Genomic DNA, 16,084 nt, shown 5'->3' on the forward strand with positions numbered 1-16,084 from the left:
AACTGGTGATGGTTGGGGTTGGGACATCAAAGCACTTGGCTCCAAGTGGAGTCACTTAGAAATGTCAGCTCCACTTTATCTTTGGTAAAGATGCTACCACATCTTCTCCAGGAGCTCTGATCTCAGAGTACGAAGGGCTTCTACTGTAAACACCCCAAGGGCCTAGGGAGCCACCTGTGCCTGGAGCCTTGCCACAGGCCTGTGTTCCTCCTGGGAGGGGCATGGGCTGGGCTCAGGGAGCTAGTTGTTTATAAAGTGACAGAAACCCTGCCCTGAGCAGAGCACTCCAGCCACTGCCACGATGAAGGGAGCACTGCTTGTGCTGGCCCTGCTGGTGACCAGAGAGCTGACCTTTGAGACACGTGAGGGTAGGAAGGAGAGTCTGGATGGCCCTCCTGATCCTTGCCTGGTGCCGTCTCACTGCATCCTTCCCAGTCCTGTCCAAGCCACTTCGAGGGGCAGATTCTGAGGGCAGCTGTCTGATCAGTGCCCAGGAGTCCTGTACAAACTTCTTGAGGCTTTCATTCTTTGAATGGAGGGGGTGTTGTGGAGTTGGAAGGGTCTCTAGCTGTGCACACCCTGGGGGATAGTTTGTTGGGTATAGTGGTGCTCACTGCAAGGGTGGACGCCAGCTGATATGCCTGGGGATGGTGGTCAAGGGCAGAGGAGTCTCCAGACCTCGCCCCTCTTGCTGCTCCCTCTGCTGGGAGTGCCTCATAGGGAAGGTTTTCTGTCTGGGATGTAGGCAGTCCTGGGTGAGGGCAGGTCTGGAAGCTTGGGAGCTTTGGGGTGAGTCTGGAAGCTTTGGATGTGTGAGTTCCTATCAAGTGGTGGGAAACAGGAACCTCCTACTCTGGTTATTCTTTTGATGAAGTGTTTTCTGTCTGTGCCTTCAGCCGAAGCCTGCCCTATGTTTAGTGCAGCATTTAGCTCGATGGCCCTTGGAAGCAAAATATTGTTGAACTCAACGCTCAGTTTGGTCAATGCTACTGATGGAGAAAATGAAGCTATAGGAAGAATCCAGGATTGCTTCAATGAGGCGGGATTTGATGACAAACTGTTGAATATAAAAAGCATGGTAATTTACTCCCCTCACCCCTACCCTGCCCTGCCCACTAACATGCATAGTGCAGTATGCCACATGGTAATAGATCATGCAATCATGGGATATGTGGCAGACAAGAGCTATAAACAAAGAAGCACATAAACAGATAAAGAGACACAGATGTACAGAACAGACTTTTGGACTCTGTGGGAGAAGGCGAGGGTGGGATGTTTCTAGAGAACAGCATTGAAACATGTATATTATCTATGGTGAAACAGATCACCAGCCCAGGTTGGATGCATGAGACAAGTGCTCAGGCCTGGTGCACTGGGAAGACCCGGAGCGATCAGGTAGAGAGGGAGGTGGGAGGGTGGATCAGGATGGGGAATACATGTAAATCCATGGCTGATTCATGTCAGTGTATGACAAAAACCACTACAATATTGTAAAGTAATTAGCCTCCAACTAATAAAAATAAATGAAAAAAAAGAAGAAGCACATAAACCTTTGCTCCACCATGCAGCACCTGGAATATGCAAGCACAGTCCACCTGTGTGTCCAGCCTCTTCGGCTACCGAATATGCCTGTGTTATGCCAGTCAGCTCGCCTACAATAGGGGACTGGCCTCAGTGCAGTAGGTCAAGTGTGTTAACTCATGTTTTTTTTCCTCAGCGTGAGGAGCTAGCATTGGAGGAGTAGAGTTTTATTCTTGGCAGGAAAGGAAGCATTCAGCTCCCACACTGGAAGGAGTAATATCAGCTTCCTTTTAGGAATATTGTAAAGGAGCCCCTACCTTAAGAGTCTCTTTCCAGGATGAATATTCTCTAGGTTTGTAAGGTTTATGACTTATCACCACTTCACTTCATCTTTTTCCCACTCTGATGGCCATTGCTCTTGCTCAGACCCCCGTTTCCACCAACATGGTCTCAGTGCCTACAAGCCTGATTTTCCACTGTGGTATTTTGGTGCCTGAAACTACTGAGGAGGCTTCTAGGTCTTTGTGGCTGCTCACTTGAGCTAGCAATGGATCTCCTGAAGTATTCTTTTTTTTCCCCCTCTTTGTTTTTTTCATAAGTATTGGAGATTTTGAATATTCTATCTCAGCATATTTTCTTCAAGTTGTTTATTTTTTTAAATGAGAGGCTTTCCAGAAACAGACTTTCATGCACTAATATGAGCACACACGGCACATGGGGTTGTTTACGACACCTGCATACACAGTCCGCCCACCCAGCACACCTAACAGAAGAGGATCAGGTGCAGGAGTTGTGACCCAAACTCAGACTCTAGCACCTTGCTCCTCCTCAGGACCAGCCCCTGCTATGCCCTGCTGACCCTTGTTATCTCTTCCCCTCCTTGGCATGGTTGGTGCCTCCGTCTCCCTCCTGACACCTGTCTGGGCTGTTAGGGAGCCATTCTCCCCCTGGTGCCTGCTGGCAGCCCCCTCTCCAGTGGTGGGTCTGTGGGCAGAGGTTCTTGCTGGGGATGGGGCTGAATCCCTGAGGGTAAGGCTTGAGGTGATTCTGGGGAGACAGGATAGACCAGCTGTGGTCTCAGTTCCTGTCTTTCCTCCTTCTTCTCCCTCCTAGATTTCCGTCATCTTGAGTGAGGATTGCAGTGACTATGTATTGTCCTCGGTGGTGGATACTGTTTTAGGATTAATTCTCAGTGTGACGTCTCTGGTGAGATAATCTTTGCCAGGGATGCCTGGTCGGCCCTTGATCTACCTGCCTTATTCTCCTTCTCAACTAAAGCTGGAATCAAGACACCTGTTTCACTAATATGGTCTCTGTCGGGATGACTCTAATAAAATAACTGCAGCTTTGCTCAGTGTGTATGTGCTGTGGGAACGATGTGAGGCAGGAGGTCTTGGGAGATGGTGAGAAGTGACACATGTGGTCACTGAGAGCATGGGGACCGGGGTCAGACAGAACGAGGATAAACCTGGGGCTGTGGACAAGTTTGTCGTAACTTTCTCAAGTCATTCTGTCATCTGCTAAACTTGGATTGTGTGCCAAGATTAAGCAGAGTAACATACATATTACTCCTGACTTCCAGTTAGGGTTAAATGAATGTATGGTTTATAACACTGGAGGGATAAAAGTGTTGTCTGTGGGCACTGATAGCATGTCTCCCATTCTGGCCTTTAGCACAGTGACACACCCTCTAGTCCTTTTAATGTTTCTCTGGTTATTGATGGGTGACTCAGGACATGACTTAAGCAGGCCTGTCACAGATCCTCTCTTTCTCCCAGTGGCATTTGCCAATTTTTTTTGCTTCTTAGGTGGATGTCTTCTGAGGATCCTGACATTTCATTGAGCACACTAAGTACCACTGCTCTTTGTGGTCCTACCATGGGGGCCAGGACCCCCATGAAGTCTTAGAACAGGAAGATGGGAGTGGATGGAAGAAGCTACCCCAGTGGGAATGTTGTTACTGTGGAAACAGCTCATGCTGTGAAGTGTGAATTGCAGGATGTGCCACATGGGCACATGTCCTGAACCCTCTAGCCTACTTTTAAAAGCATGAATGGGTAGTTGTATTACCATTAGGAGACTTGTGAGGCTACATGGAAAGCACTAGGTTTTATCTCTGTTTCCTGTCAGTCTGTAGTCAGACTGTAGTCAGCGTGACCCACATGAAGAGTGGCATAAGTGGTAAAATCACTCTACCTTGTAGCCAGGCAGGCATAAGGTCACATTGGGGTCTGCTAGACTTCATATTAAGTGTTCAAGTTATACTAAAGAGGTCTAAACTTTTGTTGAAAAGTACAAAATAAAATTTGAACAAATTAAGGGCTAAATCATATTCTTGTATGAGATTTATTGACACTGTATAAATGTCAACTATTCCCAAATCCATGTAAATTAATTTTTGTTGTAATGTAGATTGACTTAAATTTACCCCCCACTCCCAACCCAAACTACTTTCTTGATGTCAGTGAAGGAATTTGAGCAAAACAGGAACTTTAAGGAGGATTGTTCTCACCAGGTATTGCAACAGAAATGTATATCTCCCTAAACAGTCTAGTTTTAATGGAGGAGTAGGTACCTGTTCTTGGTAACAGAAAACACATAGATAGAGTCAAAGGTAGTTTAAGATATAATAATAACAGTTTTATTGAATCATGTAGAAGGAATGGATATTTTAAAAAGTGGCAAATGAGAAAAGTGACCAAACATTAAAATAATCTAGATGGATTTGCCAAGCCTTTTCCTGTGGATTTATGTGGAATAATGATTATTAGGGCTTCCTTGGTAGTTCAGCTGTTAAAGAATCCACCTACAATGCAGGAGACCCTGGTTCAATTCCTGGGTCAGGAAGATCCCCTGGAGAAGGGATAGGCTATCCACTCCAGTATTCTTGGGCTTCCCTGGTGGCTCAGTCAGTAAAGAATCTGCCTGCAATGTGAGAGACCTGGGTTTGATCCCTGGGTTGGGAAGATCCACTCCAGTGTCCTTTCCTGGAGATTCCCCATGGACAGAGGAGCCTGATGGACTGCAGTCCATGGGGTCGCAAAGAATCGGACATGACTGAGCAACTAAGCACAATGATTTAATTGCCATAGTTCTAATGTTTAATTATTCATTTGTCACAACTCATTCTCCTCCACCCCCACCCCCCAGTTACTCTTTTAGTTTGACTTTCACGACATCACAGTTTCCTTGTTTTTCTCCTGTTTTACTTGAAGATCCCTCTCAAGATCTGTTTACCACAGATTGGGACTTGAACCCACCTGGCTGGGACTCAAACCCAGCCAAAACTGACAGTACCTGGTTTCAGGACTTAATGAAGCTCAGGTTCTTGATGTGTCATCACATAAAGAATTCAGTGAGAGACAAAGTGATAGATAAGAAGTGGATTTATTCAGATACAGAGAGAAGCATACTCCACAGACAGAGTGTGGGCCATCCGCAGAGGGCAAATGCCACCCTGAAATTTGGCATGGTGTTTTTATCGGTTGGATAATTTCATATACTAATGAGTGCGAGGATTATTCCAACTATTTTGGGGAACTGGAAATCCTGGAGATTTCCAGGATTTGGGCCACTGCCCACCCCTTGGTCTTTTAATAGTGCCTTGGAACTGTCAAGGCACCTCTGGGTGTGTCATTTTACTTGTTGATTGAGGATCAAGGTCTAATCTTGTCTGCCATCTTGGTTCCATTTGATTCCAACAGGTTTTATGTTGTGTCCTTGGGTTATGTCATTCTTTCAGAAGTTGTGCCCTGCCCCTTTCCCTCCTGTTACAAGATCTTTAGGGTTGTATCCTATAGCAGAGTTGCTCAGTTGTGTCTGACTCTTTATGACCCCATGGACCATACAAGTCCATGGAATTCTCCAGGCCAGAATACTGGAGTGGGTAGCCTTTCCCTTCTCCAGGGGATCTTCCTAACTCAGGGATCAAACCCAGGTCTCCCACATTGCAGGCAGATTCTTTACCAGCTGAGCCACAAGAGAAAGATGGTAAAGGATCTGCCTACAATGTGGGAGACCCGGCTTTGATCTCTGGGTCGGGAAGATCCCCTGGAGAAGGAAATGGCAACCTACTCCAGTACTCTTGCCTGGAAAATCCCATGGACGGAGGATCCTGGTAGGCTACAGTTCATGGGGTCACAAAAAGTCGGACATGACTGAGCAACTTCACTTTCCTATAGCAGAGAGCATCCTCTTTCAGTGTCTTTCCTTTCTTAAGTATGTTCACTTTCTTAATGGTATCATCCAGCTTCATTTTAACTTTGCTTATAGTTTTTGACAGTAAATCTCCATGCCCACTTTTGTTGCAACATACAAATGTGTCTCTCACTTAGTATTTGTTAATGAATATTTTTTTAAAAAGCTCTAAAATTTTTGTGAGGTGCAAATAACAAATAAATGGACTATTCAAAGGGAATTTTCAACTGAATAAAAATGTCATTTTTCTCTTACAAATACTAACTGCCATTAGTAGTTAGTTTAATGTAATCTCAATGAAAATCCCTACAGGATTTTTCAAGGTATTTTATTCTTATAAAATTGGTATTACAATTATCACATGATCCAGAAATCTCCTCTTTAGGTTTACACTCAAAAAAATGATAATTTAAATAAGTTCAAATAAAAATCCTGCCCACTGATGTTTCTTGCAGCTTTATTCAGCTCTGTTTATCAAAACTGGAAACTATGTTTGTGTCCTTCAGCCAGTGAATAGATAAACAAAACTTGCCACATTCCTACAGTTGAACGCTACTCAGCATTTAAAATTGCGGGTAGAACTATGGAAAACAGTGTGGAGAGTTCTTAAAAACCTGGAAATAGAACTGCCATATGACCCAGCAATCCCACTTCTGGGCATACACACTGAGGAAACCAGATCTGAAAGAGACACGTGCACCCCAATGTTCATCGCAGCACTGTTTATAATAGCCAGGACATGGAAGCAACCTAGATGCCCATCAGCAGATGAATGGATAAGGAAGCTGTGGTACATATACACCATGGAATATTACTCATCCATTAAAAAGAATTCATTTGAATCAGTTCTAATGAGATGGATGAAACTGGAGCCCATTATACAGAGTGAAGTAAGCCAGAAAGATAAAGACCATTACAGTATACTAACACATATATATATGGAATTTAGAAAGATGGTAACGATAACCCTATATGCAAAACAGAAAAAGAGACACAGAAGTACAGAACAGACTTTTGGACTCTGTGGGAGAAGGTGAGGGTGGGATGTTTCGAAAGAACAGCATGTATATTATCTATGGTGAAACAGATCACCAGCCCAGATGGGATACATGAGACAAGTGCTCGGGCCTGGTGCACTGGGAAGACCCAGAGGAATCGGGTGGAGAGGGAGGTGGGAGGGGGGATTGGGATGGGGAATACGTGTAACTCTATGGCTGATTCATATCAATGTATGACAAAACCCACTGAAATGTTGTGAAGTAATTAGCCTCCAACTAATAAAAATAAATAAATAAAATTGCGGGTAGAAATATCAACAATCTCAGATATGCAGATGTTATCACTCTAATGGCAGAAAGTGAAGAGGAATTAAAGAGCCTCTTGATGAGGGTGAAAGAGGAGAGTGGAAAAGCTGGCTGAAAACTGAACATTGAAAAAAACTAAGGTATTGACAACTGCTCCCATCACTTCATGCAAATAGATGGGGAAAAGTGAAAACAGTGGCAGATTTTATTTTCTTGTGTTCCAAAATCCCTGTGGAAGTTGACTGCAGCTATGAAATTAAAAGACATTTCTCTGGGCTTCTAGTTCAAGATGGCAGAGTAGAAGGATGTGTGCTCATCTCCTCCTGCAAGAGCATCAAAATTGCAACTAGCTATTGAAGAACCATCTACAGGAAGATGCTGGAACACATCAATAAAAGATACTGCGTGTCCAAAGACAAAGAAGAAGCCGCAGTGAGATGGTAGAAGGGGCACGGTCATGATAAAATCAAATCCCATACCTGCCATGTGGGTGACCCACAAACTGGAGAATGATAATACCAAAGAAAGTCTCCCACTGTTGTGAAGGTTTTGAACCCCATGTCAGTCTTCCCATCCTTGGGATCAGACAGTGAGACTGGGAATCCCTAGGGAATCTGATCTTGAAGGCCAATGGAGTTTGATTACAGGACTTCCAGAAGACTGGAAGAAACAGAGACTCAAGTTTTGGAGAGCACAAACAAAATCTTGCACACGCCAAGATCCAGAGCAAAAGAGCAGTTACCCCACAGGAGACTGAACCAAAACTAACTTCTAGTGTTGGAGAGCCTCCTCTGGAGGTGTAGATCAGCAGGGGCTCACAACAAGGGCATTGGTAACAGCAATCTGGGAAGGTCCCCCTTGGCATAAGCCCTCTTGGAGATGGCCATTAACCCTACCATAGAGCACATAGATGCCAGGACTGGGTCACCTCAGGCCAAACAACTACCAGGGAGGGAGCACAACACCATCCATAAGCAGATAATTGTATTAAAGCTTTACTGAGCCCCCTGAAAAGGTCCCCCTTTCTGCAGCATCAGGATTAATTTATTTTTGGAAATCAAGTGCAATATTAAAAGGAAAAAAACCCATATTGCATTGCTGGAAGCTATTTCTGCTAATTTTATTACAGTTTAAAACTTATGGTTTGATTTGAATACTATCATGGGAGGAGCTGTGAGTTGGGAAGCTAATGATGACTTAATTGATAACTTAAAAGAAACCCACGGGTATCTGCACTGAAAGAGTGGAGCAAGCCTTCGCAGCAATTGATCATGGAGATTAGTATTTGGAAGGCTACTGAACAATGCATACAAAGACTTAGCGTGGAAGCATGGCAACATACACTTGTCAGCACTTTGCATTTATTCTGAAGTTATGGAAGCATTGAAATTTCAACCAGGATTGTATTTTCTTATCCTGGAAAGTGGAACTGGATATTTAAGTTCAATCATGGGCTTAATTTTAGATAGTTTTTTTTTTTAAAATTCTATTTTAAAAAGGAAAAAGAAAAAAAAAACCCCACATTACAGAAAGTTAATCAGGATGAAAAATCAGAAAGTTATGTCCCAGATGAAGGGACAAGATAAAACCCCAGAAAAACAGCTAACTGAAGTGGAGATAGGCAACCTTCCAGAAAGAGAATTCAGAATAATTATAGTGAAGGTGACCCAGGATCTTGGGGGATCAATGGAGAAGGTGTAAGAAATGTTTACCAAAACCTAGAAGAGCTAGAACTAAAGAACAAACAGAGATGAACAATGCACAAGAAGGAATCAATAGCAGAATAATTGAGGAAGAAGAATGGATAAATGACTTGGAAGACAGAATGCTGAAAATCAATGTCACAGAATGTAATATAAAAAATGAAAAGAAATGAAGACAGCATAAGAGACATCTTGGACAACATTAAACACACCAACACTTGCATTATAGAGGTCCCAGAAGGAGGAGAAAAAGAGAAAGGACCTGAGAAAATATTTGAAGAGATAATAGCTGAAAACTTCCTTAATATGGGTAGGGAAATAGTCAACCAAGTCCTGGAAGCATAGAGAGACCCAGGCAGGATAAACCCAAGGAGGAACACACCAAGACACATAGTAATCAAACTGACAAAAATTAAAGACAAAATATTAAAACCAGCAAGGGAAAAATTACAAATAACATATAAGGGAATTCCATCAGGCTATCAGCCGATTTCTCAACATAAATTCTACAAGCCAGTAGAGAATGGCACGATATATTTATAAAGTAATGAAGAACCTACAACCCAAAATACTCTACCCAGCAAGACCCTCCTTCAGATTTGATGGAGAAATCAAAAGCTTCCCAGACAAGCAAAAGTTAAGAGAATCCAGCACCACCAAGCAGCTTTACAATAAATGCTAAAGGGATTCTCTAGGCAAGAAAGACAAGAAGGAAAAGACCTAAAGAAAATAAACCCAAAGCAATTAAGAAAGCAGTAATATGATAATCAGTTCAGTTCAGTTCAGTGGCTCAGTTGTGTCCAACTCTTTGTGACCTCATGAACCATAACACGCCAGGCCTCCCTGTCCATCACCAATTCCCAGAGTTCACCCAAACTCATGTCCATTGAGTCGGTGATGCCATCCAACCATTTCATCCTCTGTCATCCACTTCTCTTCCTGCCCTTAATTTTCCCTGCATCAGGGTCTTTTCAAATGAGTCAGCTCTTCTCATCAGCTGGCCAAAGTATTGGAGTTTTAGCTTCAACATCAGTCCTTCCAATGAACACCCAGGACTGATCTCCTTTATGATGGACTGGTTGGATCTCCTTGCAGTCCAAGGGACTCTCAAGAGTCTTCTCCAAACCTATGGACACCTTATCTTCAACAAAGGAGGCAAGGATATACAATGGAAAAAAGACAACCTCTTCAACAAGTGGTGCTGGGAAAACTGGTCAACCACTTGTAAAAGAATGAAACTAGAACACTTTCTAACACCATACACAAAAATAAACTCAAAATGGATTAAAGATCTAAATGTAAGACCAGAAACTATAAAACTCCTAGAGGAGAACACAGGCAAAACACTCTCCGACATGAATCACAGCAGGATCCTCTATGACCCACCTCCCAGAATATTGGAAATAAAAGCAAAACTAAACAAATGGGACCTAATGAAACTTAAAAGCTTTTGCACAACAAAGGAAACTATAAGTAAGGTGAAAAGACAGCCCTCAGATTGGGAGAAAATAATAGCAAATGAAGCAACAGACAAAGGATTAATCTCAAAAATATACAAGCAACTCCTGCAGCTCAATTCCAGAAAAATAAATGACCCAATCAAAAAATGGGCCAAAGAACTAAACAGACATTTCTCCAAAGAAGACATACAGATGACTAACAAACACATGAAAAGATGCTCAACATCACTCATTATCAGAGAAATGCAAATCAAAACCACAATGAGGTACCATTACACGCCAGTCAGGATGGCTGCTATCCAAAAAGTCTACAAGCAATAAATGCTGGAGAGGGTGTGGAGAAAAGGGAACCCTCTTACACTGTTGGTGGGAATGCAAACTAGTACAGCCACTATGGAGAACAGTGTGGAGATTTCTTAAAAAACTTGGAATAGAACTGCCATATGACCCAGCAATCCCACTTCTGGGCATACACACTGAGGAAACCAGATCTGAAAAGACACGTGCACCCCAATGTTCATCACAGCACTGTTTATAATAGCCAGGACATGGAAGCAACCTAGATGCCCATCAGCAGATGAATGGATAAGGAAGCTGTGGTACATATACACCATGGAATATTACTCAGCCATTTAAAAAGAATTCATTTGAATCAGTTCTAATGAGATGATGAAACTGGAGCCCGTTATACAGAGTGAAGTAAGCCAGAAAGATAAAGAACATTACAGCATACTAACACATATATATGGAATTTAGAAAGATGGTAATGATAACCCTATATGCAGAACAGAAAAAGAGACACAGAAATACAGAACAAACTTTTGAACTCTGTGGGAGAATGTGAGGGTGGGATATTTCAAAAGAACAGCATGTATACTATCTATGGTGAAACAGATCACCAGCCCAGGTGGGATGCATGAGACAAGTGCTGGGGCCTGGTGCACTGGGAAGACCCAGAGGAATCGGGTGGAGAGGGAGATGGGAGGGGGGATCGGGATGGGGAATAAGTGTAAATCTATGGCTGATTCATATCAATGTATGACAAAACCCACTGAAATGTTGTGAAGCAATTAGCCTCCAACCAATAAAAAATAAATAAATAAATAAATAAATAAAAAAAGATGCTGTATTTTCTGAATGTAACCATTGTACCATGGCCATGCATGAGAATGAGCTTATTCTTAGGAGATACAATATTTAAGTATTTAGAAGTAAAGGAATATAACATCTGCAACATATTCTCAAAAGGTCCAAGAAATACTATATAAACATAGAGGGAGAAGGCACAATAAAGCAAATGTCACAAAAAGTTAATAATTGATAAACCTGGATTACCAATGCATGGGAGTTCTTTCTAAAATTCTTTCTTCTTTAAAGTTATTCTAAATTGTATATTGTCTAACCCTATTTTTAAAACACAAAGTTATTAAGACATGAAAGACATGAGAAGTCATTAATTTTAATACCCCCATCTTGGTTAATACTATTAGGGAGTCCTAGCAGTCCAAGGGGTCACAAAGAGTTGGACATGACTGAGAGACTGAACTGACTGAGAACAAAAAAAAAGATGTTTATCTCTTAGCAAACCAAGAATACAGATCATTAGAGCTACTCATTAAACAGTTTTAAGTGTTCATCGACACATTCAAAATAGACACTTTTCCAGAGTGTTTTTTTGTTGTTTTCTTTTTTTTTTCATGGCCATGTCACATGGCATGTGGGATCTTAATTCCCCAACCAAGGATTGAAACCAAGTACCCTACAGTGGAAGGGCAGAGTCTTAATGACTGGGCCACGAGGAAGTCCCCAGAGTGTTGTTCTTTCACAGTAGTTTCATTGGAAATGTCTGAGGTTTGAGATTGTTTCAAGTGGATGTTGTTAACCACCTAACATCCAGAAAGGTAAACTTCAAACAGCAGGAGTCTGTATTATACATGTTGTTGCTGTTCAGCCACTAAGTCGTGTCTGACTCTTTGTGACCCCAGAGACTGCACTCACTAGGCTTTCCTGTCCTTCACTATCTCCCAGAGTTTGTTCCAACTCATGTACATTGAGTTGGTGATGCTATCTAACCACCTCATCTTTTCACCCCCTTCTCCTCCTGTCCTCAATCTTTCCCAGCATGAGGGTCTTTTCCAGTAAGTCGGCTCTTCACTTCAGGTGGCCAAAGTATTGGAGCTTCCGTTTCAGCATAAGACAGTCCTTCCAATGAATATTCAGAGTTGATTTCCTTTAGGATTGACTGGTTTGATCTTCCTGCAGTCTGAGGGACTCTCCAAAGTCTTCTCCAGCATCACAGTTTGAAAGCATCAATTCTTTGGCACTCAATCTTCACATCTGTACATGACTGCTAGAAAAACCATACCTTTGACTATACGGACCTTTGTTGGCAAAGTGATGTCTTTGCTTTTTAATACACTAAGTTTGTCATGGAGGACAGTGAAAAAGCTGACCTAAAACTCAACATTAAAAAAACTAAGATCATGGTATTCGGTTCCATCATTTCATGGAAAACAGAAGGGGAAAATGTGGAAACAGTGACAGACTTTATTTTCTTGGGCTCCAAAATCACTGCAGATGGAGACGGCAGCCATGAAATTAAAAGCTTGATCCTTAGAAGGAAAGCTATGACAATCCTAGACAGCGTACTATGCATGATGCACTCCAAATCCAAAGATCCATGGCTCCTCTACAAAGTCATTCAGCATCATTGGGCCCCCATTGCATGTCAGGTGCCACACTGTTTGTGGGCTGATTCACAACATAAACATAGTTTCCAATAAGCTGCCAGTTCATAAATAGATCACTTCTAGCCCAGACCTCTCTCCTGAGCTGCAACTCCACATGGGCCACAGCCTACTGTATCTCTTCACTGGATTCCTGACAGGCATCTTAGCCTGCACCTGCCAAACTGCACTCTAAATCTGTATATCCTCCAATCTTTCTCTCTTTCAATAAATATGGAATCCTTCTCGTTGATTTGGGGAGAAACATTGGAGTCACCTCTGCCATCTTCCATTATATCACCACGACAGCCTAACCATTATCAAGTCCTCTTGATCCTATCTCTAAATATATCTTCACCTACTTTTTTCATCTCCATCTAAGAAAGACAAATAATTTAGTGATTAAGATCATGAAGTATGGAATCAGATTACTTGGACTGAAATCCAAGCTCCAATCTCTCAGCTGTGTGTCCCTAGCCATGTTACTTTCCTTCATTGTGCCTCAGTGTCTTTATCCGTAAAATTGGGATCAGTAATAGTATCTATTTCTTTTTAAATTTATTTTATTTTTGACTGCACTGGGTCCTTGTTGCTGCACAGGCTTTTTCTAGTTGCAGCGAGCAGGGGCTACTCTCTAGTTGCTATTTGTAGGCTTCTCATTGCAATGGTTTCTCTGTTGCAAAGCCTGTAGGGCATGCAGGCTTCAGCAGTGGAAGCTCTCAGACTCAGTAGTTGCTCTCACAGGCAGTAAAGTGTGGACTCAGTAGCTGTGGTACGCAGGCTTAGTTGATCCATGGCATGTGGAATCTTCCCAGACCAGGGATCAAATCTTTGTTCCCTGCATTGGCAGGCAGATTCTTAGCCACTAAACCACAGGGCAGTCCTGTTTCATAGGAGTATTAGTGTAACTACTCAGTAAATGCTGAATACTACCATCTCCTCTGCCACCACTCTGATCCAAATAATCATCACCTGTCAGCCTCTTATTTATCTCTGTAATTCCACTGTTGTACCTCTATGATCAATACCAGTGCTGCTGTTGCTGCTAAGTCACTTCAGTCGTGTCTGACTCTGTGCGATCCCATAGACGGCAGCCCACCAGGCTCCTCCGTCCCTGGGATTCTCCAGGCAAGAACACTGGAGTGGGTTGCCATTTCCTTCTCCAGTGCATGCATGCATGATAAGTCACTTCAGTCGTTTCCAACTCTGTTTGACCCCATAGACAGCAGCCCACCAGGCTCCTCCATTCCTGGGATTCTCCAGGCAAGAACACTGGAGTGGGTTGCCATTACCTCTGCTGCTGCTGCTGCTAAGTCACTTCAGTCGTGTCCGACTCTGTGCGACCCCATAGATGGCAGCCCACCAGGCTCCCCCATCCCTTGGATTCTCCAGGCAAGAACACTGGAGTGGGTTGCCATTACCACTAGAGGGTCTTTATTTGAAACACTGATAAAAGTATGTTATTTTCCTGCTTAATGTGTTTCAGTGGCTTTCCACTGCCCTTGATTATAATCTGAACACATTTCCAAAGGCTACATGTCCCTGCATGACCGAGCCTAGTGATTCTCCAAATTTTGACAGAAGAAGACCACATGATGGATGGTCAGTTGACACAGTGCTACAAATTTCAGGTCAAAAAAATAGACAAAACTCATCCTAATATTAAAGAATAAAAATATAGTTTTAAAATGATAACAATTACATGTAAGTGAGAAGTAGAATATTGCTTGCAGCTTTTCACCTAGCCATCCAGCTCCATGCCAACTTTCATCAGTTTCCATCCACATATAGGTGACTTATTTTCTTCTACTTTATCTCTAATAAGCTGTACAATCCTAAATCACAATTGAATCACAATTGTAGATATCAGGAATGGCAATCAAGGATGGACCTGTCAGAGCACTTAAAACTGAATGAAGCAGAGAATCCAAAAATTATATGATAATTTTTTGCTGAAGATCACTTTCAAAGCTCTGTCAGATGCTAAGTGAAGGAGTACATCAGACAGGAGAGCAGAAAGGTTAGCAATTTGCACCAATTTCAAATCTGACAGCATCCAATTCTAAAAGCATCTATTCATGTTGTAGTATAGCATTTAGATATGGTTTGAAAATAATACATAATCATTTTTATCTGGGCCCAGTGAAGAACATCATCAGGTACTAGGGGAAAAAAAAAAGCAAAAAACAAATTTTCAGCAGTGGACACTTCTTCACTATAGGTCAATCTTTGTAATGAATCCTGCCATTTTACATTTGAAATCTTGAAATGTTGGCTTTCAAATAATGTATCAGGCTGTTTGAGATTCTGATATCACTGAGATACACCACTTGAAAATAGATTTCAATGATAAAGCTGCCATTATCAGATCATCAAGAAGAAATACTTCTATCTCTTTCCTCATTGCAAAAGCTTGTGAACACCTTTCCTCTCACCAACAATTCTCCCTCTGTCTTCTGAATCTTTATCTTCCTATTTATTAGGTCATTATCATTGGCATAAAAAACTATGCTGTTATTCCTTTATTTAAAAGAGTAAGACCTGGGAACTCCCTAGTGGTTCAGTGGTTAAGACTCCATACTTCCCCGCAGGGGACACTGGTTCATTCCCTGGTTATGATCCGGCATGCTTCACAGAGTGACCAAATGAAAAGATAAAACATCTTTTTAAAAAAGAATAAGAAGATAAGGTGTCCATAGGTATGTGGATTTATCTCTGGGCTTTCTATTGTGTTCCATTGATCTATATTTCTGTCTTTGTGCCAGTACCACACTCTCTTGATGACTGTGGCTTTGTAGTAGAGCCTGAAGTCAGGCAGGTTGGTTCCCCCAGTTCCATTCTTCTTTCTCAAGATTGCTTTGGCTATTCAAGGTTTTTTGTATTTCCATACAAATTGTGAAATTATTTGTTCTAGTTCTGTGAAAAATACCGTTGGTAGCTTGATAGGGATTGCATTGAATCTATAGATTGCTTTGGGTAGTATAGCCATTTTCACAATATTTATTCTTCCAATCCATGAACACGGTATATTTCTCCATCTATTTGTGTCCTCTTTGATTTCTTTCATCAATGTTTTATAGTTTTCTACGTATAGGTCTTTTGTTTCTTTAGGTAGATACACTCCTAAGTATTTTTTTTTTTTTTTTTTCAATGGTAAATGGTATTATTTCCTT

At 41.9% G+C, this 16,084-nt stretch overlaps 1 protein-coding gene across 1 annotated transcript; it reads left to right on the forward strand.

Annotated features, from left to right (window-relative positions):
- The first annotated feature begins 273 nt into the window (after nucleotides 1–273).
- LOC122421094 (androgen-binding protein homolog) lies at nucleotides 274–2,870 on the forward strand. Its single transcript, XM_043436891.1, has 3 exons — nucleotides 274–368; nucleotides 897–1,078; nucleotides 2,635–2,870. Exons 1-3 carry the CDS (start codon nucleotides 302–304, stop codon nucleotides 2,734–2,736), a joined length of 351 nt encoding a protein of 116 aa, XP_043292826.1. The 5' UTR covers nucleotides 274–301; the 3' UTR covers nucleotides 2,737–2,870.
- Nucleotides 2,871–16,084: the final 13,214 nt, after the last annotated feature.

The sequence above is a fragment of the Cervus canadensis genome, chromosome 18, assembly GCF_019320065.1.
Source record: "Cervus canadensis isolate Bull #8, Minnesota chromosome 18, ASM1932006v1, whole genome shotgun sequence".
NCBI lineage: Eukaryota > Metazoa > Chordata > Mammalia > Artiodactyla > Cervidae > Cervus > Cervus canadensis.